Source organism: Littorina saxatilis, linkage group LG3 (genome assembly GCF_037325665.1).
Source record: "Littorina saxatilis isolate snail1 linkage group LG3, US_GU_Lsax_2.0, whole genome shotgun sequence".
Lineage (NCBI taxonomy): Eukaryota > Metazoa > Mollusca > Gastropoda > Littorinimorpha > Littorinidae > Littorina > Littorina saxatilis.
The window spans coordinates 34,512,297-34,539,528 of NC_090247.1; the positions used below are offsets into that span (position 1 = coordinate 34,512,297).

General features: G+C 40.2%; 1 protein-coding gene across 1 annotated transcript; it reads right to left on the bottom strand.

Moving 5' to 3' along the window:
• Positions 1–16,642: 16,642 nt before the first annotated feature.
• Positions 16,643–26,012, bottom strand: LOC138961185 (uncharacterized). The gene is made up of 3 exons (XM_070332785.1): positions 25,922–26,012; positions 19,055–19,240; positions 16,643–18,842 (listed from the first exon to the last, which is right to left on the bottom strand). The coding sequence occupies exons 1-3, from the start codon at positions 26,010–26,012 to the stop codon at positions 18,595–18,597; spliced, it is 525 nt and encodes a 174-aa protein (XP_070188886.1). The 3' UTR covers positions 16,643–18,594.
• Between the last annotated feature and the right edge of the window lie 1,220 nt (positions 26,013–27,232).

Sequence of the window (27,232 nt, forward strand, 5' to 3'; positions counted from 1 at the left end):
TTAAATAGAAAAGTACCGATTTAAACATCGCAAAGAAGCGCTTTTTCACCCGTGTCCTGTCGCGCTCGCGCCAGGGAGGTAAGACGCTTCTCTCCTTTGGGCCAAGGGAGGTGACCAATGCTTGCAGCAAAACCGCTCATTATTTCTTACACGTGCAGGAAATATTTATTACGCGTGTATTTAATCATTTCGTACACGTGTATGACATTTTTATTACACGTTTATTTAATCATTTCTTACACGTGTATGAAAAATGTATTACACGTGTATTTAACCATTTCTTACACGTGTAAGACATGATTAAATACATGTGTAATACATTTTTCATACACGTGTAAGGAATGAATAAATACGCGTGTAATAAATATGTTGTACAAGCGTTAAAAATGCAGGAGTCACGTGGTTAAGCGACTTAATAACTCGGACTGGGAATCCACATGAAAAACACTCTATGCGTCTTCATCGCCTCGCTTTGCCCTTTGCGGGAACAGCTCAAGATGGCGGAAGCGGCAAACGTCGTATATCTTTTCCGATTCAAGTTTCAATTTATTACAGGTGTATTTAATGATTAAAATACACGTGTATTTAAATCATTTACTACACGTGTATTTAATCATTTCTTACACGCGTATAAACTATTTCCTGCACGTGTATTTAATAATTTCTTACACGTGCATGAAATATTTATTACACGTGTATTTAATCATTTCTTACACGTGTATTAATTATTTATTACATGTGTATTTAATCATTTGTTACACGTGTATGAATTATTTATTACACGTGTATTAATCATTTATTACACGTGTATTAATTATTTATTACACGTGTATCAATCATTAATTACACGTGTATTAATTATTTATTACACGTGTACTAATCATTTTTTACACGTGTAATGGTTATGAGCCAAACGGCTTTCCATACATACACACACACAGACACGGTGATATTCGAACAACCTTTTGTTAGGCCGGCGCCAGCTAAGGCGTTTGAAGACGTGCCAACTAGGGCTCAGACTATGGAAAGCCGTTTGGCTCATAACCATTACACGTATAAAAAATAATTCATACACGTGTAATACATAATTTATACACGTGTATTTATTTCTTACACGTGTATACATTATTTACTGCACGTGTAATTTATCTTTTTTATGCTATGGAAAAGCCGTTTGGCTCATAACCATTACACGTGTATGAATTATTCATTTCTTACGCGTGCATAAAAGATTTATTACACGTGTATTTAATCATTTCTTACGCGTGCATGTAATATTTATTACACGTGTAAGAAATTATTAAATACACGTGTAATAAATATTTCATGCACGTGTAAGAAATGGTTAAATACACGTGTATGAATTATTTATTGCACGTGTAATGGTTATGAGCCAAACGGCTTTTCCATAGCATAAAAAACAAGTCGCGTAAGGCGAAATTACTACATTTAGTCAAGCTGTCGAACTCACGGAATGAAACTGAACGCACTGTATTTTTTCACCAAGACCGTAAGACTGCAAAGGCAGTGAAATTGACAAGAAGAGCGGGGTAGTAGTTGCGCTGAGAAGGATAGCACGCTTTTCTGTACCTCTCTTCGTTTTAACTTTCTGAGCGTGTTTTTAATCCAAACATATCATATCTATATGTTTTTTGGAATCAGGAACCGACAAGGAATAAGATGAAAGTGTTTTTAAATTGATTTCGAAAATTTTATTTTGATCATAATTTTTATATTTTTAATTTTCAGAGCTTGTTTTTAATGCAAATATAATATATTTAGGCCAAAAAAAAAAATAGGTGTGGTTACGGTAACATAGCCAAAAAAAATAGGGTAGGTAGGTAGGCAATCACTTTTTTTTTTTTTTTTTACTTTTTTTTCTAATGTGTACAAATTAAACCTACTTGACAGGGAAATAAGTGTGCGACTCGGGCGCTTTCGCTTTCATTGCGTTTTTTGCACTCGTTTTTTTTTTTTTGAGGTTTTTTTTTTTGACAAATGTAATAAAAAGTTATAGGATCGGCCCCTAAAAATAGGGTAGGTCGGGTTACCGTAACCACATCTATTTTTTTTTTAGGCCTTATATGTTTTTGGAATCAGAAGATGATGGAGAATAAGATGAACGTAAATTTGAATCGTTTTATAATTTTTTTTTATTTTTTTTTTTTACAATTTTCAGATTTTTAATGACCAAAGTCATTCATTATTTTTTAAGCCACCAAGCTGAAATGCAATACCGAAGTCTGGGCTTCGTCGAAGATTACTTGACCAAAATTTCAACCAATTTGGTTGAAAAATGAGAGCGTGACAGTGCCGCCTCAACTTTCACGAAAAGCCGGATATGACGTCATAAAAGACATTTATCAAAAAAATGAAAAATACTTTCGGGGATATCAATCCCAGGAACTCTCATCTAAAATTTCATAAAGATCGGTCAAGTAGTTTGGTCTGAATCGCTCTACACGCACGCATACACGCACGCACACACACACACACACACACACACACACACACACACACACACACACACACACACACACACACACACACACACACACACACATACACCACGACACTCGTTTCGATTCCCTCTCTATGTTAAAACATTTAGTCAAAACTTGACTAAATGTAAAAAGATTTTAAAAATCTAAACAAGGAGTGACTGTGGTAAGATGAACAAAGTTAAAACAAGAGGCGAAGCCTTCAAGGCTCACTAAGAAATCGACAAACAGTAACACAAACTCAATCACTCCGTCACACATACACACACACACACAGTAAGCATTGGTAACACTGTGCAAGAAAGAGAGACACTAGATCTAGATCTGTCTGTCTGCATGTCGCCGACTTACAGACACGACTGCCAAATAGTCTCGGCCCGCTCAAAATAACAATGACCGAGACATTCCTTCGCGTGACGTCTAACCCTCTTACGCCATAATGTGACGTCTTCAAATGACGAAATGTTAAAGTTTCTACCACAGACATACACACGCACGCACGCACATACGCACATACGCACGCACGCACAGACAGACAAAGTTACGATCGCATAGGCTACACTTCGTGAGCCAAAAACAAAGGAATACTGTACTCACCAATACAAGAACGAGACAAGACGGTACGAATTTTCGCTTATGGAAGCTTCATCAGGAAAAACACGAACACAAAAGACAACAAAAAGCAGACGCAACACGGAACGAACAAGGTTTGAAAGAAAATGGAGGGGAAACACGCAAAAAAGGGAAGGAACTCTAGGAACGGAAATGAATGAAAGGGGAGAGAAGTGGTTGGATGATATCATGGGCACAGGCATACTAGACTATACGTGTATGAATTATTTATTACACGTGTATTAATCATAAAGCAACAGCGAGCTACAAGATCTCACCAACAGACTATCGGAGAGAGCAGGAGCGTACGGGATGGAGGTCAGCACGGAGAAGTCCAAGACGATGGTTAACAGCACAAACGACACCAGTGCAGTCATCACCATGAACGGCGAGAAGCTGGAAGAGGTCAGCAAGTTCAAGTACCTGGGAGCAACCCTGTCCAAGGACGGCACCAGTACCGCGGAGGTCCGCATCAGAATCGCCACGGCGACCTCAGCGATGGCCAGACTGAGCAGGTTGTGGACAAGCAACTCCATCAGCTTCTCCACCAAGTACAGGCTCTACAAGTCCCTCGTAGTCTCCATCCTCCTCTACGGCTGTGAAACCTGGACACTACTAGCCGAAACAGAACGAAAGATCCAAGCCTTCGAGTTCAAGTGCTTGCGCAGACTGCTGCGCATCTCATACTTGGAACACAAGACGAACGAGTACGTGCGGAACACAACAACGGCACTCGTGGGACCCCAGGAACCCCTCCTGGCAACTGTCAAACGACGCAAGCTTGTCTGGTTCGGTCACATCACCAGGCACGACTCCCTGTGCAAGACTATACTTCAGGGAACTCTGGAGGGTGGTCGTCGCCGTGGCCGACCGAGAAAGAGCTGGACAGACAATGTCAAGGAATGGACCTCGCTTCCCATGGATGAGCTGCTCACAACGGCCCAGAACAGACCCGAATGGAGGAGGACTGCTGTCTCGTCGTCCCTCATGCCCCCCCCCCCCCCCCCCCCGACGGCCAAATCGGTCAAGGGAATGAAATGAACACGTGCATTAATCATTTATTACACGTGTATTAATCATTTATTACACGTGTATTAATCATTTATTACACGTGTATTAATCTTTTTTTTTTACACGTGTAATGGTTATGAGCCAAACGGCTTTCCATATCAGACGATGTCGCGATTATACTGACTGAAATACAAACGTCACTAGTTTTCCGCGACGGATGGTTAGTCAGTAAACTGTGAACTTCCTGCCTTTTAGTAGCCACCAACCTACGGGAAACAATGGTGAGAGAGGCTTTCCGCTCGAACTTCATGATTTAAGCAATTTTGACTGAGAACTGAGAAAGGGAAGCAGGAAAATCGTCATGTTATGGTGAGTCAGCTATGGATGTTGATGAGACACGGAAACGCGTGCACGCATCACGGCACGAACGGCTCACGCACGCATTCATGTGCATAAATGTCAAAGCATCACCGCCCTGATATCTTCGTGGTCGGCTGGGCGTTAAGCAAACAAACAAACAAAAAGACACTGGGGTAAAAATTCTACCAAAATCTTTATGTGTTGTGTTTAAGGATTTTGTTAAATAATGAAGCTGACATATGTATATGCTACGGTAAATAATTGTCAAAACCATGACATTTACAAAATCCCTGAAAATGTCAGTAAATTTGACAATTTCTTGTTTCACTCAGGGATTTTACACATTTCCTAAAAATTCTAGGAAAATTGTAAATTTCCTGGTTTGAAGGGCCAGGAAATGTGCAAATTTACTAAAAACATATTTCAAAGAAAACAAATGCTTTTTTGATTGAATAAACTCCATTTCTTTAGTTTGGCAGCTTAATAGTCAACATACTGTTATCTCTCGCTCTCTCTCTCTCTCTCTCTCTCTCTCTCTCTCTCTCTCTTGTCTCTGTCTGTCTGTCTGTCAGTCTCTCTCTCTCTCTCTCTCTCTCTCTCTCTCTCTCTTGTCTCTGTCTGTCTGTCAGTCAGTCTCTCTCTCTCTCTCTCTCTCTCTCTCTCTCTCTCTCTCCCACCCCCTCTCTCTTGTCTCTGTCTCTGTCTCTCTCTGTCTCTCTCTCTCTCTCTCTCTTCAACTGTTTCTGTCTCCGTCTCTTCCTGTATCGCCCTGTTTCTGTCTATCCCTGTTTGTGTGTCTCTCCCTAATCCTTATATCTGACTCTTGTCTTTCGCTCTCTCTATTTCTATCTGTCTTCCTGTTTATTTCTCCGCATATTTCTACCTCTCTGTCACCGCTATCTGTCTCTGTATCTTTGTCTGTCTGTCTCTCTCTTTATCTGTTCCTTTCTGTATCTGTTTTTCTCTCATTGTGTTCTCTCTTTCTCCCCCCCCCCTCTCTCTCTCAGTCTCACTCTCTTTTACTGTATCTGTTTCTTTCTTTACTTGTCCTTGTCTTTCTCCCTTGCTCTCTCTCTATCTCTCTCTCTCTTTCTCTCTCTTTGACTAATTTTATCTATCTATTCGTCTGTCTCTCTGTCCGTTTTTCTGTCCTTCTGTCTCATTCCCTTTCTGAGCTGCCGCTCTCTCTTTGTCTCCGTCACTCTCCCTTGTACCGCCCAGTCTCCGTCTATATTTTTTGTGTCCTTCGATTTCCTTGTCCCTGCCTCTCTGTCTCTCTTTCTCAGTGTCTGTCTTCCTGTTTCTCTTTGTCTCTGTCTCTCATAGATTCAACCCACAAACTGCGACCTCATCTGTGATCCGATGGCCAAGCAATGCGTGAAATCTTTTATTCTAAAGCCTTATGGCTCGTTTCGACAAGCATTAAACGGATGAAATTAACCAAATGCAGTTTATTCTTCAGAAAAATGCACACACAAAATGGGTTGGGTTCGGTGATTTGTACATACACGTCTTCCTCGCGATAGATTCGCTTATTATTTTGTCTTATGAAGCCGTCATCAACACGAACACAATGATTGCAGAAGCAAACTCTGTACCTACACGACCGAGACACAAGACTGATTATTTCACAGCTGCAATGTGAATAGAGAACAAAGACGTTTTGGGTAAGCTTACTCACGTCAGGTCTTCACTGACAAGCTAGGAACAGACGGAAAATTCCGAACAAAAGTAAATGACGTCAAAGTCCCTTTCGCTTTGCGTGTAACTTTGTCATGACGTATTTTTGTGTGACGCGTTCGGCTGTTCTATCAGCTCAATGGTTGCGTGTTGCCCCGCCGGTGTGAACTCCTCCTACGGCCAAGTGTTTTGTTGTGGTTTATTTCGCCTTTAGGTCCCAGGTAATATTATGAAGTTTAAATACGATCAATCGGACCAATTATCAAGTTAGTGTATCAACTTTTGAACGAACTGCGCCCAGTAGTTTCCCAGCCATAAGCTGTTAAGTCGAAACAGACACACACACAGATAGACATACGATTAAAGTCTGCTGAGCCCAAGTACTAGCGTACTCGGGGATAAGATGTATAATCGAATATTGTAAAGCACACACAAACATACAGGTAGGCATACATACACCCTCGGCTCTGCCTCAAAACTTACCTTGCGCTCTGGACATTCAAGCCATAAATGGCAGTTTCTGGAGCATCAAGGAGAAGAACGACAACTCAGGATATGCACACACACCATACACAGCCACTGACACAGATACTTGATGGCTTACCCTTTTTAGCGCAGGAGTTGCAATTACCGTAAAGTACCGAGTATAAGCCCACCCCCCACTTTTGTCCGAAATTCGTGCTTATACTCGGTACTTGACCCTATGCACGAACATATTCTTCATTTCAATGGAGACATGATTCATATAATGATACCATCTGGCATGTAAAGTGTTATGTTTGTTCAAACGAAAGCAAATGTGAAACAACAAGAAGATATTTTGTGTATTATAAAATTGTTAAACATACAGACAGACATACGTAAGGCTTACACACCATCACTCGTAAATTCACACATTCACACATTGAAAGCATGTCTATTCGACAAAAACGGCTTTTATTTAAAAACCACTTGAAAAACCTGAAATCCTCAAAATCTGCCGGCACTGCCTTCTGGTTACTGGACGTACAGAGGCGAATGGATACATGGTGCCGTTTTTTCCCACCTTTGTAGCCACATGTTTGACGCATCAAAGTCTTGAAGTTTCAGACCCGCCCTTAACTGTCGCGCTTTTCTCTGCAAGTCTTTTTTACATTTAGTCAAGTTTTGACTAAATGTTTTAACGTAGAGGGGGGAATCGAGACGAGGGTCGTGGTGTATGTGCGTGCGTGTGTGTGTGTGTGTGTGTGTGTGTGTGTGTGTATGTGTGTGTGTGTGTGTGTGTGTCTGTCTGTGTGTGTGTGTAGAGCGATTCAGACTAAACTACTGGACCGATCTTTATGAAATTTGACATGAGAGTTCCTGGGTATGAAATCCCCGAACGTTTTTTTCATTTTTTTGATAAATGTCTTTGATGACGTCATATTCGGCTTTTCGTGAAAGTTGAGGCGGCACTGTCACGCCCTCATTTTTCAACCAAATTGGTTGAAATTTTGGTCAAGTAATGTTCGACGAAGCCCGGACTTCGGTATTGCATTTCAGCTTGGTGGCTTAAAAATTAATTAATGACTTTGGTCATTAAAAATCGGAAAATTGTAAAAAAAAAATAAAAATTTATAAAACGATCCAAATTTACGTTCATCTTATTCTCCATCATTTTCTGATTCCAAAAACATATAAATATGTTTGATTAAAAACAAGCTCTGAAAATTAAATATATAAAACTTATTATCAAAATTAAATTGTCGAAATCAATTTAAAAACACTTTCATCTTATTCCTTGTCGGTTCCTGATTCCAAAAACATATAGATATGATATGTTTGGATTAAAAACACGCTCAGAAAGTTAAAACAAAGAGAGGTACAGAAAAGCGTGCTATCCTTCTTAGCGCAACTACTACCCCGCTCTTCTTGTCAATTTCACTGCCTTTGCCATGAGCGGTGGACTGACGATGCTACGAGTATACGGTCTTGCTGAAAAATGGCATTGCGTTCAGTTTCATTCTGTGAGTTCGACAGCTACTTGACTAAATGTTGTATTTTCGCCTTACGCGACTTGTTTTCTTCTTGTAGAAACTCAAAAAGTATCACCTACAACTCCTCCGACTTCACAGTCCGACAAGGGTGCAGTTTCAACTTTCGCTTTTCTCTGCCAGTTTCATGCTGCAGAAGGACATCTCTGTTAGCTCGCCACATCCTTATTTGTTTTCTGTCCACACCAAACTCTCGAATTCTACTGAGTAAGATTTTCGCATCGGCATTTTCTTGGAAAGACGCGCCAAAAGCAAGGGGAAGAAACTCTGACACGACATTCTTCGGCATTCCTTTTTTCTCTCCCTGTTCTTGATTTTTCGGTTTTTACATTTAGTCAAGTTTTGACTAAATGTTTTAACGTAGAGGGGGGAATCGAGACGAGGGTCGTGGTGTATCTGCGTGTGTGTGTGTGTGTGTGTGTGTCTGTGTGTGTGTGTGTGTGTGTGTGTAGAGTGATTCAGACTAAACTACTGGACCGATCTTTATGAAATTTGACATGAGAGGTTCTGGGTATGAAATCCCCGAACATTTTTTTCATTTTTTTGATAAATATCTTTGATGACGTCATATCCGGCTTTTCGTGAAAGTTGAGGCGGCACTGTCACGCCCTCATTTTTCAACCAAATTGGTTGAAATTTTGGTCAGGTAATGTTCGACGAAGCCCGGACTTCGGTATTGCATTTCAGCGTGGTGGCTTAAAAATTAATTAATGACTAAATAATTAAAAATCTGAAAATTGTAAAAAAAATATGTTTTTTATAAAACGATCCAAATTTACGTTTATCTTATTCTCCATCATTTGCTGATTCCAAAAACATATAAATATGTTATTCGGATTAAAAACAAGCTCTGAAAATTAAAAAGATTAAAAATTATGATCAAAATTAAATTTCCAAACTCGTTTTAAATACTATTTCACCTTATTTCTTATCGGTTCCTGATTCCAAAAGCATATAGATATGATATGTTTGGATTAAAAACACGCTCAGAAAGTTAAAACGAAGAGAGGTACAGTAAAGCGTGCTATGAAGCACAGCGCAACCGCTGCCGCGCCAAACAGGCTCGTCACTTTCACTGCCTTTTGCACTAGCGGCGGACTACGTTCAGTTTCATTCTGTGAGTTCCACAGCTTGACTAAATGTAGTAATTTCGCCTTACGCGACTTGTTTTTTTTTAGAAAGGCAAAAGTGGGGGGTGGGCGTTTACTCCGTACTTCACCTTTTGCATGGATTTTGCTCCAAGGTGGGGGATGGGCGTTTACAATGTTATGGGCTTATACTCGGTACTTTACGGTACCTACACAAGGCTCAGGTCAATCGATGGCGTATCTAAAAAATAAACAAGTCGCGTAAGGCGAAATAACAATATTTAGTCAAGCTGTCGAACTAACAGAAACTGAACTCACTGCATTTTTACAGCAAGAGCGTATACTCGTAGCATCGTCAGTCCACTGCTCGATGCACAGGCAGTGAAATTGACAAGAAGAGCCGGGTAGTAGTTGCGCTGAGAAGGATAGCACGCTTTTCTTTATCTCTATTCTTTTTAACTTTCTGAGCGTGTTTTTAATCCAAACATATCAAATCTATATGTTTTTGGAATCAGGAACCCACAAGGAATAAGATGAAATTGTTTTTAAATCGATTTCGGAAATTTTATTTTAATAATAATTTTTATATTTTTAATTTTCAGAGCTTGTTTTTAATCCGAATATAACATATTTATATGTTTCTGGAATCAGAGAATGATGATGAATAAGATGAACGTAAATTTGGATCGTTTTATAAATTTTTTTTTTTTTTACAATTTTCAGATTTTTAATGACCAAAGTAATTTTTAAGCCACCAAGCTGAAATGCAATACCGAAGTCCGGCCTTCGTCGAAGATTGCTTGGCCAAAATTTCAATCAATTTGATTGAAAAATGAGGGTGTGACAGTGCCGCCTCAACTTTTACAAACTGCCGGATATGACGTCATCAAAGACATTTATCGAAAAAAAGAAAAAATGTCCGGGGATATCATTCCCAGCAACTCTCATGTCAAATTTCATAAAGATCGGTCCAGTAGTTTACTCTGAATCGCTCTACACACACACACGCACACACACACACACACACATACACCACGACCCTCGTCTCGATTCCCCCTCTACGTTAAAACATTTAGTCAAAACTTGACTAAATGTAAACAAGTGGCGTAAGGCGAAAATACAACATTTAGTCAAGTAGCTGTGGAACTCATAGAATAAAAGTGAACGCAATGTAATTTTTCAGCAAGACCGTATACTCGTAGCATCGTCAGTCCACCGCTCATGGCAAAGGCAGTGAAATTGACAAGAAGAGCGGGGTAGTAGTTGCTCTAAGAAGGATAGCACGCTTTTCTGTACCTCTCTTTGTTTTAACTTTCTGAGCGTGTTTTTAATCCAAACATATCATATCTATATGTTTTTGGAATCAGGAACCGACAAGGAATAAGATGAAAGTGTTTTTAAGTTGATTTCGACAATTTAATTTTGATAATAATTTTTATATATTTAATTTTCAGAGCTTGTTTTTAATCCGAATATAACATATTTATATGTTTTTGGAATCAGCAAATGATGGAGAATAAGATAAACGTAAATTGGGATCGTTTTATAAATTTTTATTTTTTTTTACAATTTTCAGATTTTTAATGACCAAAGTCATTAATTAATTTTTAAGCCACCAAGCTGAAATGCAATACCGAACCCCGGGCTTCGTCGAAGATTACTTGACCAAAATTTCAACCAATTTGGTTGAAAAATGAGGGCGTGACAGTGCCGCCTCAACTTTCACGAAAAGCCGGATATGACGTCATCAAAGACATTTATCAAAAAAATGAAAAAAACGTCTGGGGATTTCATACCCAGGAACTCTCATGTCAAATTTCATAAAGATCGGTCCAGTAGTTTAGTCTGAATCGCTCTACACACACACACACACACACACACACAGAGACAGACACACATACACCACGACCCTTGTCTCGATTCCCCCCTCTACGTTAAAACATTTAGTCAAAACTTGACTAAATGTAAAAAAGGTACCTGCCTAAGGCTCAAGCCCGTCGTGTCAATAGGATTTCCATTGATTTCCTCATTACTTGACGCTATGACACTTTGGGAGTGGTTTGGCTTTGAGTCTTGCGGACTGAGTTGATCGACTGAGCAAGTGCTTTTCTGTTGTCACTTACACAGACCACTTTGAACTCAAAGCCATGACGTTCCCTACACAAGGCTTTGATAACGAACGGATAAGGGGCGTAACTCCTTAGTCATACAGTGGTCGCCGGTTAATATGACCGCGGTTAATATGACCAGCCGCGTATTATGACCAATTTTACCCGGTCCGGAATTGTCCTTCTTTGTTATGTATTAGAAAAAGCCGCTTAATATGACCACAACGCCGCTTAATATGGCCACATTGTTTCGAGAAAATGGCAACAAGTTCACATCTTTTTCAGTTTGAAATCACTCGGGGGGAAAAAATACATACGATTTTTTGAAAAAGGCAAAAAGACGTGCGATATTCTCTTTCTTTTTCGTGAATGAAGCTAAAGTGATCAGTGATCAGTGCTCAGTGATCTCTAATGTCGCGATCATTATTCTCTCTCTTTTCTTCCCCGAGACTGAGCGTCATAAAAAAGGCAAAAAAGCGTGCGATCTTTTCATTATTTCCCGTGAATAAATCTAAAGTGATCACGAACATTATTCTCTCTTTTTTTGGCAAACAGAGCACGAGCCAACCAATCTTTCAGTCTGATTCAAGAGGAAACAATGTCGAAACGAAAACGCCAAGATCGTACAGCCGAGGAAAAGCTAGAACTTATTGACAAATTTAAAGCTCTACCATCCTGTAGTATGCGTGAGAGTGCTGCACAGTTGGGCGTCAACAGAGGATTTTTGACAAACATTCTCAAGAATGAAGACAGCGTGAGGAAGGAGTGCGCAACGCAGGATTCACCGCAACGAAAGCGCCTACGACATGGAAAAGACAAAGATGTGGAAGATGGTCTTTTTCAGTGGTTCCAGAAGATGAGAGCAAAGAACGCGCCAATTCATGGACCATTGTTGTGTACAAAAGCAGAAGAATTGGCCACGGCTCTCGGACACACTGAATTCAAACCAACCGATGGAAGGTTTTCTCGTTGGAAAGTTCGCAACGGCTTGACATTTCATAAAATTCACGGTGAAGCCCAAGACGCCGATTTTGATGCTGCTAAGACATGGAAAGACGACGTCCTTCCGAATCTGCTCGCAGATTATGCCCCATCGGAAATTTACAATGCTGATGAAACCGGGATTTACTTCAGAGCTTTGCCGGACAGCACATACGTCTCGAACAGACACATTTTCTTACAATTATTAATTACACAAAAATGTTTCGTTTTGCGATTTTTTTTTAGTCGTTTTCTCTAACATCGGTTAATATGACCAGCCGCTTATTATGACCATTTTACCCCGGTCCCAAAGTGGTCATATTAACCGGCGACCACTGTATTACAGTTGAAAATTCAAAGCGGGTCGGCTTCACTCAATTTCTTGGCATCAGAGGCTTGACATAAATTAGGAAAACAAATGGTTGGACCCATCATGGACCAACTAAAACGCTGTAGGGCAGAATTAATATTTTGATGGTATTTTTGAACGTTCTCAGCGTCACTGTAGGAAGTGGCGTTCTCAGCGTGCAGAAAGTGAGCGTCAAGTCCCTTTGTATCAACAACGAAAATCTTTGCATCTTTGAATGAATCAAAACGCACGAGACTTACCACTCGTGCGTTTCGATTCATTCAAAGATGCAAAGATTTTCGTTGTTGATACAAAGGGACTTGACGCTCACTTTCTGCACGCTGAGAACGCCACTTCCTACAGTGACGCTGAGAACGTTCAAAAATACCATCAAAATATTAATTCTGCCCTACAGCGTTTTAGTTGGTCCATGATGGGTCCAACCATTTGTTTTCCTAATTTATGTCAAGCCTCTGATGCCAAGAAATTGAGTGAAGCCGACCCGCTTTGAATTTTCAACTGTAATATGACTAAGGAGTTACGCCCCTTATCCGTTCGTTATCAAAGCCTTGTGTAGGGAACGTCATGGCTTTGAGTTCAAAGTGTTACACAGACATGCAGCGTATTGACACATTGTGAGTGGAAATACTTCCATATCGACGGAGTTACTCTTCTGTGTAGGAGTGCTCTCCCTTGTATCACGGTGCAATAAGTAACGGAATTAATATTGCTCTCGTTCTTAAAATCAATTCTACCTCTTTTTGATGCTTCGACGGACAATGCGTGAAAAAGCAGTATTCTGCAGAATAGAGACTTGAAGACACAGAGAGACAAACATACACTGTGTGTGTGTGTGGGTGTGTGTGTGTGTGTGTGTGTGCGTGCGTGTGCGAGACAGAGACACATAGATAACGACCGAGAGAACGAGAAATTGTATACATGTGTGTGCTTGGGTTCGTGCGCGTGTGGTAATATGTGTGTGTTCGTGTGTATACGTGTGTTTGAGTGTGTGTGTGTGTGTGTGTGTGTGTGTGTGTGTGTGTGTGTGTGTGTGTGTGTGTGTGTGTGTGTACGTCTGTGTGTGTGTGTGTGTGTGTGTGTGTGTAATTAGCAAATTTATGAAACAATTGTTAGACTTCCCAGCTGAAATGCACTACCATTTTTTGAACGAGGTCAAAGTATAATGTCAATCAATTTGATTTAAAAATACGGTCGCCACAGTATCGCATCAACTCTTGTCAAAGCCGGATATGACGTCATTAATGACATTAATTAAGAAAATGAGAACAACATCTCGAAATATATGTATATCGTTAGGATATGTTTTAATGCAAACTTTGTAATTTACCTACCAATTCATTAAATATATTAAACTAACATTCAAAATTATGAAAAAATGCACATCAAAATATATGAAATAGTCTCATCAAAACAAATTCTACAGAAAACCTAAGGGTACTGTCAATGCATTACACAATTCCAATGCGAAAGTGTCGCTCTGGTGCTCTGATCGACAGCTGGATTGTCCATAACCTACTGAAATTTTATAGTAAGTTATAGTTGTTATAGCTGTTTTGACATTTCATGTTTTTGTCATGCATCACACTGTCACCACCAACAACAACAACAGCAACAACAGCATCTTTCTTTATTTGGTGTTTAACGTCGTTTTCAACCGTTCAAGGTTATATCGCGACGGGGAAAGGGGGGAGATGGGATAGAGCCACTTGTTAATTGTTTCTTGTTCACAAAAGCACTAATCAAAAAATTGCTCCAGGGCCTTGCAACGTAGTACAATATATGACCTTACTGGGAGAATGCAAGTTTCCAGTACAAAGGACTTAACATTTCTTACATACTGCTTGACTAAAATCTTTACAAACATTGACTATATTCTATACAAGAAACACTTAAAGGCACAGTAAGCCTCCCGTAAACCATCACAGATACGGTCAGGCTTTTACACACAGTACAAACACCCTTTCATTTAAACACTCACCGATTGAGAACATCCTAGGTGCCCTCCGTAAAGAGCGAACAATTTTCAAAGAATTTATTTTTGCGTGGTTTATCTTACCCCTGAGCCATCGTGAACCCGTGTGATCCAGTTTCCCTTTTTCACAATGTAGTCGTCAGTTAGTCATTTGAATGCGAGTCGATGTGAGCTTATCTACAATAGCACGTTTTTATGCACGAAACAAACGGCTGTGGTTCACAAGAACTCTAGCGATGGCTTTTGACTGTCTCTGAGAGGAACGGCGATATGCCGCATAAACCGTCGACTGCTACGACCCTTGCGTGACCCTGCTTCCGGGCTTTTCTTTTTTCAAACTTTCACAACTTCGAATTGCACTGATCTTGTCTTGATGAAAAAAGAATTATTTTATGATTAAAGAATGTTTGTGTAACAAGCTGTCAATTTATTATTTAGATTTTAAAAGTTAGGTCTAGCGCAAAAACGCACCACGGTCCAAAAACATTCTGATAATCATCGATCCACGGCTATCGTCAGTTTAAGGGAAGTAACTCATTTTGACCTGAGTTCAGGATGGGTCCAAAAGGTGTTCGAGACAATCTGCAAAATTAATTCTTTAAAAATTGCTCGCTCTTTACGTAAGGCACCTAGGATGTTCCCGTTTGGTGAGCGTTCAAATGGAAAGGTGTTTGTACCGTGTGTAAAAGCCTGACAGTATCTGTGATGGTTTACGGGAGGCTTACTGTCCGGGCGTGATTTCCGGGATATTCATAACAGCCGTCCAGCACCAAAACGAGGCGCCATTGTTGTAGCAGGCCAAGTCCACGAAAATAAATTCTTTGAAAATTTCTCACGCTCGACAGAAAGCAGCCAGGATGTTCCCGTTCGGTGAGCGTTTAAATGGAAGTATGTTTGTACTGTATGTAGACGCTCGGGGAGCTCTGTGGTGGTTTACGGGAGGCTTACTGTGCCTTTAGCAAGGGTAAAAGGAGAAACAGAATCCGTTAGTCGCCTCTTACGACATGCTGGGGAGCATCGGGTAAATTCTTCCCCCTAACCCGCGGGGGGAAACAATAACAACAGAAACAACAACAACAACAAACAAACAAAAAAACAACAACAACAACAACAACAACAACAACAACAACAACAACAACAACAAGATAACAGTGAAAATGTACTCACCAGTACCAGAAACAATTAACATAAACCGGTTTCGACGAGTGTCTTCGTCAGTAAATACAATACTAATACAAGAAGACACAACAGAAAGAAAAAAGTTAAATCGGCAAAGAAGAGTACAGGAGCAAATAACGTTGTACTAAAAAAAGAACAAAGTCTTGGAACAGGGTCTTGAGGAATATAACGTGCAAAAAACGTAACAATACACGTAAACTAAAGAGAGTGTACAGAAAGAAGTCTTGGTTTAGAATGTATTAAGTTAGGGGAAGACAGTTATGGTAAGGGGGCGGATGGGGAGGGGGGAGAGGGCGAGAGAGAGAACGAGAGAGAGAGATGACGATGACGATGATGATTCCTCTTGGTCCTATTCTATGCAGCAAACTGTTGCTAAAAAAGCCATCCGAAATTTTTTTTTAGGGAAGAGGTTCAAACAGAATTCAAGTAAACATATGTTTTGAATATTAGGTCGATTAGGCTACATCTCGTTAACACACGCGCAAACAGCCATATTTACTAGTTTCCGATGAATTTAAGTTGTACTGCGAACATGGCTCTTTATGCGATGGTCTTCCGATAAATAGTACTACGATTCGGAAAGGGTAGCCGGCTGTAATTTATTGTTCGGCATTCCCAATGGTGCATGTATCGTTCTCCTCAAAAGGCTCAGAACGCGTGCTTTGATGACGTTTTATCGGGTAATTGGGCATAAACGGCACATTCCAGTAACGCATTCCCACATTGTCTTCAAATTATGACAGCTTAATGCAAACATATTTTGCAACAACAACCAAAACACACAATGGTGAGTCATTTGAGATAGCAGCTGCGCTGTTATGCGACGTACCAAAAAAAAGTGAAAAGTACATGTCCACCTGTGAAGACTCTGTCGCTTTAAGCCATCGAGTTGATGGTGTTGAAAATGCATACTCTCTGAGAGTTACTGAATTTGTAACTCTAATAAATAATTATAAATGCCAGCTAATCCATTACATATATAAAAATGGATGTATGTAAGTGTGTGTGTGTGTGTGTGTGTGTGTGTGTGTGTGTGTGAGTGTGTGTGTGTGTGTGTGTGGGTGTGTGTATGTGTGTGTGTGTGTGTGTGTGTGTGTGTGTACGTGTGTGTGTGCGTCTCTCTGTCTGTCTGTGGTCGCCCTACCTCAGAGATGGCAAAATGCAAGGACAAAATATTGTGCATGCACACTGCCCAGGAGCCACAGATGTACACCTGGGTTTTAGTTTCTCGAGACATTGTTTCCTTCCTCGGATAATGAACCACCCCATACAGCTTTTAAAGTGCAAGGGAGGTAACTCTTGCTTTGTTATCCATGGAAGGTAGGTAATTCTTATCATACCAGCATACCGTGTTATTTTCAATGGGGTAAAATGATCAGTTGAACTTTCTGCTCGATCATCTGGAATTTTCTTAAGAAAGGGAGGTAACTCATTCTAAAATATAAATGTTACTGAATTTCTGTTGGCACTCAACAGTGGGTAGCACTTGCCTTCAAATGCTTTTGAGGCCGTACAGTATTTTAAATGTCCTTAAGTTTTAAATGTACAGAAGAAAGGGAGGTAACTCATTTCCTGTGTGATTGTTCTTGGAATAAATTCCTAAAGGCTCTGCTAATACCCCGGGCGAAGCCGGAGCCTGACTGCTAGTATAAAAAAAATCCGTCCTGTTTGACAACGTATATATCGTTATGTTCAAAAGTCTTCTGGACATGTCGCATAACAGCATAAATCACATCGACATCGCAAACGAATTTTTAAAAAACTTGCAAAACTTGACAAGTTTTTGCTGTTCTCACCGTTTGTCGATTTTACAACGGGGAACTTTCGAGAGTGTATGTGTTTTCCGTTGAAATGTACATGCAGAATCTATTTTTTTGCTGCTTCTTACTTTTAACTTGGCACATTAATTAGTAATTGCCAATCATCAGTTAAACAGTGTGGTATATTACCCAGGGACTATGGCAAATAGTCCTACCTGTCTTTTGTACTCCAGAGAAAACCCACACGAGAGCACCTCAGAACCTGAAGTGTCAATCGAAGCAGGTGCTGTTTAAACAATGGGTATACAAATAAAAAGCAAAATATATTTCATAATGGACTTACAAGAACACCTTTAAGAGTAACTGTCATCTGCATTTTGGCCAGTCAGACAGGTATCATTTCAAGTAAGATTTCTATTGTTATCTTTTCAGTCTCTCTTTCTAAATGTTTTCTGAGAAAAGAGAGATAACTCACACCAATGAACCACATGAGCAGGAATTGTTATTATTATCTGACCTTTCAAATGGTAGACAGCTTTTTCTTTTTCCTGTGCTTTTTAGATGACTTGGATTTCTCAGAGTTGACGAGTTTTCGCTGATAAGGGTGCCAAATCCAACTAATCAGTGTTCACCTCACACAGGAAGGAAGCCGTGGCCTGACAGCTAGTTGCCTTAAAATTACAGTGATGGTGCATAAACTACAAAGACAACACTACAAAATCCTAAGCATTTAAATACATGTGCTAAGGTTTCAAATGATTATTGAATGAGCAGTTCAATGCATACAATCACCCTCTCAATCAGTCTTGCGTTTTGTTCTGCTTGGCGGTCATGCATGACCCTTGAAAACCTCACTGGGTGCAGGAAGGGCTAGAATTCAGCATTAGATGTTACGTCACGAAAACACATGCAAAGTTGCAGTAACCCGATCCCACTGAACCTTCCGTCACACGCAAAAGCTCAGTCGTGTTTGTTTCCTCCGAATCTTTCCTGGTACAGAGCAGATATTTTCCTGCAGTACTGTTCTGTTCGAAGCAGAGGTGTTGAGTTGTTGACCTGGACCTTGATGCGACCCTCTGCAAACGCCTGGAATAGACCCGCTTTGTCGCCACGAAGCAAGATGGGTAAATCCTGTGCCAGAACTCTGAAGACTCCCGCAATGTTAACGTTTCCTCTGGCCAATTCACCCCTTCCCACACTTCCACCATCTAAAATTAGAAACAAATAACTTCAAGTGTTCCGGAAGAACAAAATATTCACAAGACAAAAGTAACCAGAAAGCAACAACCAAAACGTCAAGATGTGGAGGGGGAAGGGGGAAGTTAATAATTATCATTAACTTTTTGAAACAGACGATTAGAAAAATGTATGTGAGCAGAAACCGAAGCATATACATACACGGAATCGTAAGGACACATACCTTCCTGCAAGTTGAGAAAGACAGGGTGTTGTTCTCCGTTTCCATGGATAATGTAGAGCTGGAAACCAGCATTGACGTCACGTAGAATGTCCTCAGTGATGCACGCCTGGCCTAGCTCGATGAGCATGTCTTCAATGTCGCTATCAGAAGTGAGTATCTCGTCCTTACTCGCCGTCTTCATGCATTCTGTACACAATTAAATGTAGGCATCAGATTATCCAAATACTATGATACGAACAGAGTTCATTTTGATTGAAACAGCAGTGCAACAAACAAATATGAGGCAAAAAGTTACGATTTTGAGACAATGGTCCTACGATTGCCTTCACCACAGGTATGTTTCACGTAGGCAGAGATGATGAGAAGATGTCAATCCATCATCTTTCATAAAGATAATTTTTTTCTCATTGATTGGTAACTTCTTGACAAGCACAGCAAATGTCGTTTAACAATCCTTTCCAAGAACAAAATTAGATTTATATGTTTCTAACACTGTGTACGCTTTCCTGACTGCTGACAGATCCATTCCAGGTCTTATCTGACAATTGCCTGCACTGCACTTCTGTTTGAGTTATTTGCTTATTGATAATACACTTCTTGTTTTGCTACGACTTTTCTTGTCAGGGGAGACAATTCCTTGTTGCAATAATGTAACTTTTAACCTTCATCGCTCGTCGTGGGTCCGTGTGGACCCAGAAGGGTGTTTAATTGCAAATATCTCTTAAACCAGTTGGAATTTTTTAATGAGCTTTTAAGAATGCCTCAGACACCTAAAAAGCTCTTATGTCCTAAAAGATCATTACATTTCAGCGAGAAGTAAGTAATAACAAGTCGCGTAAGGCGAAAATACAATATTTAGTCAAGTAGCTGCCATTTTTCAGCAAGACCGTATACTCGTAGCATCGTCAGTCCACCGCTCATGGCAAAGGCAGTGAAATTGACAAGAAGAGCGGGGTAGTAGTTGCGCTAAGAAGGATAGCACGCTTTTCTGTACCTCTCTTTGTTTTAACTTTCTGAGCGTGTTTTTAATCCAAACATATCATATCTATATGTTTTTGGAATCAGGAACCGACAAGGAATAAGATGAAAGTGTTTTTAAATTGATTTGGACAATTTAATTTTGATAATAATTTTTATATATTTAATTTTCAGAGCTTGTTTTTAATCCGAATATAACATATTTATATGTTTTTGGAATCAGCAAATGATGGAGAATAAGATAAACGTAAATTTGGATCGTTTTATAAATTTTTATTTTTTTTTACAATTTTCCGATTTTTAATGACCAAAGTCATTAATTAATTTTTAAGCCACCAAGCTGAAATGCAATACCGAAGTCTGGGCTTCGTCGAAGATTACTTGACCAAAATTTGAACCAATTTGGTTGAAAAATGAGGGCGTGACAGTGCCGCCTCAACTTTCACGAAAAGCCGGATATGACGTCATAAAAGACATTTATCAAAAAAATGAAAAAAAACGTCTGGGGATTTCATACCCAGGAACTCTCATGTCAAATTTCATAAAGATCGGTCCAGTAGTTTAGTCTGAATCGCTCTACACACACACACACACACACACACGCACGCACACACACACGCACGCACATACACCACGACCCTCGTTTCGATTCCCCCTCGATGTTAAAATATTTAGTCAAAACTTGACTAAATATAAACAGAAGGTCAAATTACACGGAAGACATCGTGGGGCCGTGCGGACCCATGTTTCTCAAACTGAAGGAACTTAACATAAAAACCAGGGAGAGAATTAAGTCACAAACCTTCAGGTATTAGCTCTAAACATCATTTTCTACGATCTGTTTAATTTTGGAGTACATAAGCAAGTCGCGTGGAGCGAAATTAATGCATAACAATGTGGGTCCACACGGCCCCACGACGTCTATAGAAGGGCATTCAGGTTTTTCCTTTTTTGAAAAGCTTAAGTTCGCACGGTAATAATTAAATTAATAATTTAATTTAATTACTTCTCGCGGAAATTTAACCACGGCGTCTACGGAAGGGGATGCACATTTTTGCTTCTTTGGAAAGCATGGGTCTACGGAAGGGTATGCATATTTTTCCTTCTTTGAGAAGCATGGGTCCGCACGGCCCCACGATGTCTTCCGTGTGTAGTCGATAACCCGGTCGGGTGAAGGTTAATAAGGACGTTTTACAGAATTGTTAATGGTCTACTGTCAGTGCAATTCTCTCTCAGTAAGAGCTCCCCGAAGGCTATTTACAAACGGCATATCAAGTAAGAGTTGTTGGTCCATGCAAACGAGTTTCGGATGCTTTCATTTCCTGGTTGACTGCCAGCACACTCTGTATAGTTCAAGGGATTTTCTTCAATTGCCTTTCATCCGTGTCATGAACAAATACAATATCAGTGTGTTGAGCAACATTCACAGCAGGCTCACATAATGACAAAAGAAATACAAATTCCTGTTAGCCTCTCTTTAATAACATACATTGCTTACCTTCTGGTATATATCCTGAACTCTTCACCTGTGTGAGAAGATAAAACGTTATAAAATCAATCAAAAGTAGGTGTCAATCAATCAATCAATCAATCAATGAGGCTTATATCGCGCATATTCCGTGGGTACAGTTCTAGGCGCTCTGCAGTGATGCCGTGTGAGATGAAATTTTATACGGCCAGTAGATTGCAGCCATTTCGGCGCATATTTACCTTTCACGGCCTTATTCCAAGTCACACGGGTATGGTAGACAATTATTAACTGTGCCTAAGCAATTTTGCCAGGAAAGACCCTTTTGTCAATCGTGGGATCTTTAACGTGCACACCCAATGTAGTATACACGGGGGGTGGTTCGGACACCGAAGAGAATCTGCACACAAAGTTGACTCTGTGAAATAAATTTCCGCCGAACCTGGAATCGAACTCACGCTGACGGCGGCCAACTGAATACAAATCCAGCGCGCTACCAACTGAGCTATATCCCCGTATCTACAAAGATTGTTATTCAACTAAGGGTGATTGCATAAGGCATTCGAATAAATATATAAAAACAATTGTCAGTAAGTACTGGTGTCGCATGACTGATGTGAACCAGTTGATTGGCTAATGGCGATGCGCTAAAGCTGTTAGCGCACTCTTGGAGTGCGCTAACTTTTCCACAGAGCGTATTCTTACGCCCTTTGCCTAAGCAAGACTGTGCTCTCATCCTCAGAATTAATTAATGACATGTAGCTTATATTCTCCACAATACCAAATGACCATAAATTCCCTGCTTCTCAATTAAAGCAGAAGTGGGGTTTTTTTCTGACAGATTGCATGTGCCTGTGCCACAGTGCCACTGATCTAAAAATAGAAGCCGCTGTGTTTCATCTCATTTTCGCCGACTTGCATAGATTCTTCTCATATGCCGTGTTAGTGGCATGTAGCTTATCATCCACATTACCAAATGATGAGTTAGTATACAATTCCCAGCGGCTAACAGAAAACACAAGTGTTATTCCGATAACGTACCAGCTAGACCAGCATTTTGGAAGACTGACTCGATCGACTCTGTCATATGTAGCAGACTACACTGAATACGACTGCATCAGTTCAGTAAATGAATGGTTTCCGAATTATTATTTCAAGGCAAGAACAATCGTAATCGAAAACGTGTAGGGTTCAGAACGTTCTTACCATATATAAGACTTATTACCAGCCTGTGCGTGCAGCTAAACTCAAAAGACAGGAGGAGCTCATCAGACTAGAAGTTTTGAGGTAAGTTTTAGGTAAGCCTGTAGTTACCAGGTGTCTGTGAAAAGTACTTGAACTATGGTAACATTGATTTGAGGTGAATGAAAGAGCTTTGAAATGTCCTCGGCCTTGTTTCTCTGTTCAGCGTTTTTGCATGACCTGTTTTCTAGGAAACTATTTTTCTTCAATCCATCTGTTCCGAATGCAATGAAACTTAAGGGACATGCTTATCAGAGGACAACCTGTGGAATGACAACAGGAATTTCCTTTAAATTAATAAATAACTGTTCAGGCGGGTCATATTTATTAAAATTGTGCTGCAAAACATGACAATTCATGTAAAAAAATATTTTGTTAGAACTATTCACCCAAGACAAAATCCCTGTTGTTATTCCACAACTATGGACTCCTAAATCCTACATGCAAAAAATCATATTCCTATGATTGAAGGGGAAGCTAAAAAAAACGTGTTCCTAGCAGCCCATTATGGCAGTTGGAGATTGTCGTTTCCATGGTAACGGACAGTGACGTACGGTACTGAAAACGTTATCCGTTTTGAAATCGTATGTGCCTTACCACTTCATAAGTGTATAACAGTAGCCTATGGTATAAGTAATTGAAAATTTAAATTTGAGTGCCTCCCTTTGCCAAATAGGTACTGAATGCATCAAGACTGAGGCTTCATAAAAAAAAAATATGACTTAATTTTGTTCAAGGTTATGACATAATGCCAGTTACTTACCATGGTATTCAAGCAAATAAAATGAATGTGAATTGAATAATCACTCCTCATTCTTAAAAACAAATCTGGGTTAACTTGCTTCTAAAAAAAAACACTGTTCATATGTTCCGTTTTTGTGACAGCGGCAAACTTTATTTGACGTCCTCCAAATTTTTATTCTGAATGGAAACAACAACATAGACGGTTAAAAGTGTGCAACTTTACATCTTTGAATGATTTATCTGCAAATGCTTCTGAGAAAACTCAACTCTAGATCAAGGAATGTCAAACTTGTCCATGTTCAACTGCTTAATGGACGTTGTGTGAACCAAAGTTACACATAATGTCTTAGGGCCAACAGAGACTATATACAGTTTTTATCATTTAAAAAAAATGATAACTTAGTGTTGCTTTCTTTTGACACAAACACGAACCCACTGTGATCCTGAAATAAAATTGTGACGAGGATATACCATATTTGCGACATGAGTGGAGGTCATCAAATCCTTGCAATGTGTGAAGTTAAAAGGGCAGCTGTTGGGTTGTGGCTCTCAAAATCTGTTCATCAGAATGAGTTCTCATGTAACTGAAACTATACTTAAAAGTTACTTGGTGATTTTAACAGCTTGATAACACAAGTCCGAAGATTTTAGACATGCTACAATGTCTTTAATCGAAGAAAGTTTGCATTCTTGGCTGAGTCAATGCAGCCCGCTCGAAAATTACTTCCCTTGGACGCGTGACGTCAGCCGAGGAATCGGCCGGGTTGAACGGCGCTCTCTTTATACCGTGTAGTGGGCGCAATCGGGTTAGGTGAAGAGAAACTTAGGATGGGGTGTCTTCTCCCAGGCCAAAATTTCGCAGTGAAAAACGGCTTTTGTTCAGGTGTTCCCACTTGAACCCTGTTTTTGTTCAACTTATTGGCATATAATGTCACGCGTCGAGGGACACAAACACACACACACACACAAACACACTCACACACAGACACACACATGCACCCACAAACACAAACACACTCTCACACACACACACACACACACACACACACACACACGATAACCATCACAATCACAGTTTGACAAATTCATCTTTGATTTTTTTGCGGCCGAACCCCCCTCCCCCATTTTCCACACTAGATCCACTGTTTCATCTTTGTCTTCGTCTCTCTTCCCTTTATCTTATCTCGTCTACCTACTTGAGTGAGTAACTGAAGAGGTATTGTCATTATCTCTTTCCTAGATTTTCCCACCGACAGAGTTGGTTTTTGTCTTGAATTCAGTACCTCACACGTACACGGTAATTGGCGTGACACCTCAAGCGGACCTTCTTCAGTGTAAAGTGTCTGCTGACCAGGGACACGAGGGTCTGTGGTTGAGCAACTTTATGGTTTAACCGGGTGGACTGGGGGAGTAGCAACAGCATGTGAACCACTTTAGAAATAACTTGTGAAGGTTGCAGTTGGTCAGATCAAAGAAGAGAAGATGGGAACATGGGTCCTGAGAAGATACCACCACCCTAATACTTTACTTAGTGCAAGAATCAATCACGCGTACAGCATTACAGATGCCCAGCTGTACTCTGCATTGTACTGTAAACTTCGCAGCGGCCTTTTCGGGTTCCTCGGATGACGTCACTGCCAGGCTAACGCTGCGGCGTCTCTTCTTGTGCTTACAGAGTTGTCGGTCGCGGATTTTGAGTCGTTTCGGCCTGCCAACTGCTTCGTTTTCTTGCCAATTGTGAGAACTAGCAGAAAGTTTCACTCATTTTCATGGTTTCAATTTACTGATAAAAGTATCTTCTTCTGGACAAAATCAACAGTCTTTAGTTGAATCAACTCGGAAAACTCTTAAACGCGTGTTTGCACGCGACTCCGCGCATTTTTGAGGCCAGGCAACCCGACAGCTGCCCTTTAAAAGCTTCAGCTTCAACAACTTTTGAGAAATCTCAATACTAAGTTTGTGATTCACAGAACTGTTTGTTTGTATTCCACTAAAAGGTTCATTGGCTCGACGTACTTCTGTGTGTTTTGTTTTGTAAAAAAATTAAACATTCTATTAACTAACAATTCTTGTTTTTCTTTAATTCATAATTTTGGAACCTAAGGAGTCTGTCTGGTTTTGGATTTGTTAACAGACAGCCAACTCACATTGAAAAACAGGACCGATTCCTTCAACACTGATTACTCAGGTAAGTCAATGAGTTCTTCCCGTTACTTCCCAGTTCGTTTTATTGAAACATTCAGAACTTAGCATTCTGGAAATAAACTAACGAATCAACATACAAAATTATAAAATAAAATAATAAAAAATCAATCAAAACAAATAACGTCTTACAACAATATAACATCACAAATGATGATAAATTATTTGAGGTAAATAAGACAAAGACACTTCGGCTAAAACTTAAATGTAACATAATGAATTAAAATATGTACTTGCCTGTTCTGAATCATGTGACGTGGTGATGGTGATCAGCTGACCAGATGTACGAGAGCACGCCAACAGTCTATCGAACTGTTCAAGCATTGAGTCAGATGGCGCAGGTTGCACCCAGGCTACAATCTGCAAAGGAACATGACTGTACTTTCAGAAACGTTGGGTATTTGAAATTGTGTTGGAATAATATCAAGTTTGTGGAAGTGCAAGAAATCCGTGACAAACAATACAGTGTATAATTATATTCTCTGAAGGTTTGAATCCGGGACGCCCCCCGCCCAAAACTTTTAAAAGGTGATCAAGATTTTTAACAACATTTGAAGTAACACATGTAAAAAGACAGGAGCTTTTTAGAACCTTCTTAATTTATTCTGTGTCAGAACTAAACGATAACAGTTAAAAGAAAGTCATGTCAACTGCTAAAAGCAACACATTTACATTGATCAGAGAGAAAGGGAGAGAGAGAGAGAGAAAGAGAGAGAGAGAGAGAAAGAGAGAGAGAGAGTGAGGAGGGGGGGGGGGAGACACACACACATCGACACTCTCTCTCACTTACTAACACATGTTGAGATACGTGCAAACAGTCACACAAGTACGCGCATGCAGATGCTCACACAGTAACATGCTGACACTTACTCACCCACGTATGCACTCATCCCCCCCCCCACACACACACAGAGAAACACACACACACACACACACACACACACACACACACACACACACACACACACCCGATCCTCCCCTATCCATTCAGCACCTTCCTCTCCAGCCCAAAAACACATTGGGCGCGTGTGGCGATGACACTGTCTTGACCCTGCATGGTGACCACGTCTGTCAGCAAATTGCTGCGCGAGGTTGTATCGTCGTCCCTGTGAATAATGATTTCTTGTTTTAGTGAATTGAATGAATATGGACATTAAATCTTGAAATAAAGAATGTATATATCTTTAAAAGTGCCACAAGAACTATGATTTGACACTGAGACGTGCATACGATGTTGCCTCTATGATTTGAAATGACATCTTAACCTTCACCGTGCTTCGTGGGTCGTGGGTCGTGGACGACCCAGAGCCTCACCAAATCGTCTTTATCTCAGAAACTTAAGAGCTTTTAACTGAGACTTCACGTAATCTCTAATCACCATACAAACCATCCCCTTGCCCAACGTTTGAAAGATTATCTTTGTATACAAACAAATAAACGACGTAATTTGAACTACACCGCCCGGATGAGTGGGTCGTGTACGACCCAAATGGAATGACGTGAGGAATTTTACGCTGTTTATCCTTCTTTGGATGGCGTTGGTC

Bases quoted from the DNA above. Each gene is read 5' to 3' on its own strand.
- LOC138961185 (XM_070332785.1), bottom strand. From the start codon at position 26,012: ATGCTTGAACAGTTCGATAGACTGTTGGCGTGCTCTCGTACATCTGGT. The intron at 19,241-25,921 runs GTACATATTTTA...AATTGTGTACAG, and splicing joins ACATGATTCAGAACAGGCAA to AATGCATGAAGACGGCGAGT. The intron at 18,843-19,054 runs GTATGTGTCCTT...TTCTAATTTTAG, and splicing joins CTTTCTCAACTTGCAGGAAG to ATGGTGGAAGTGTGGGAAGG.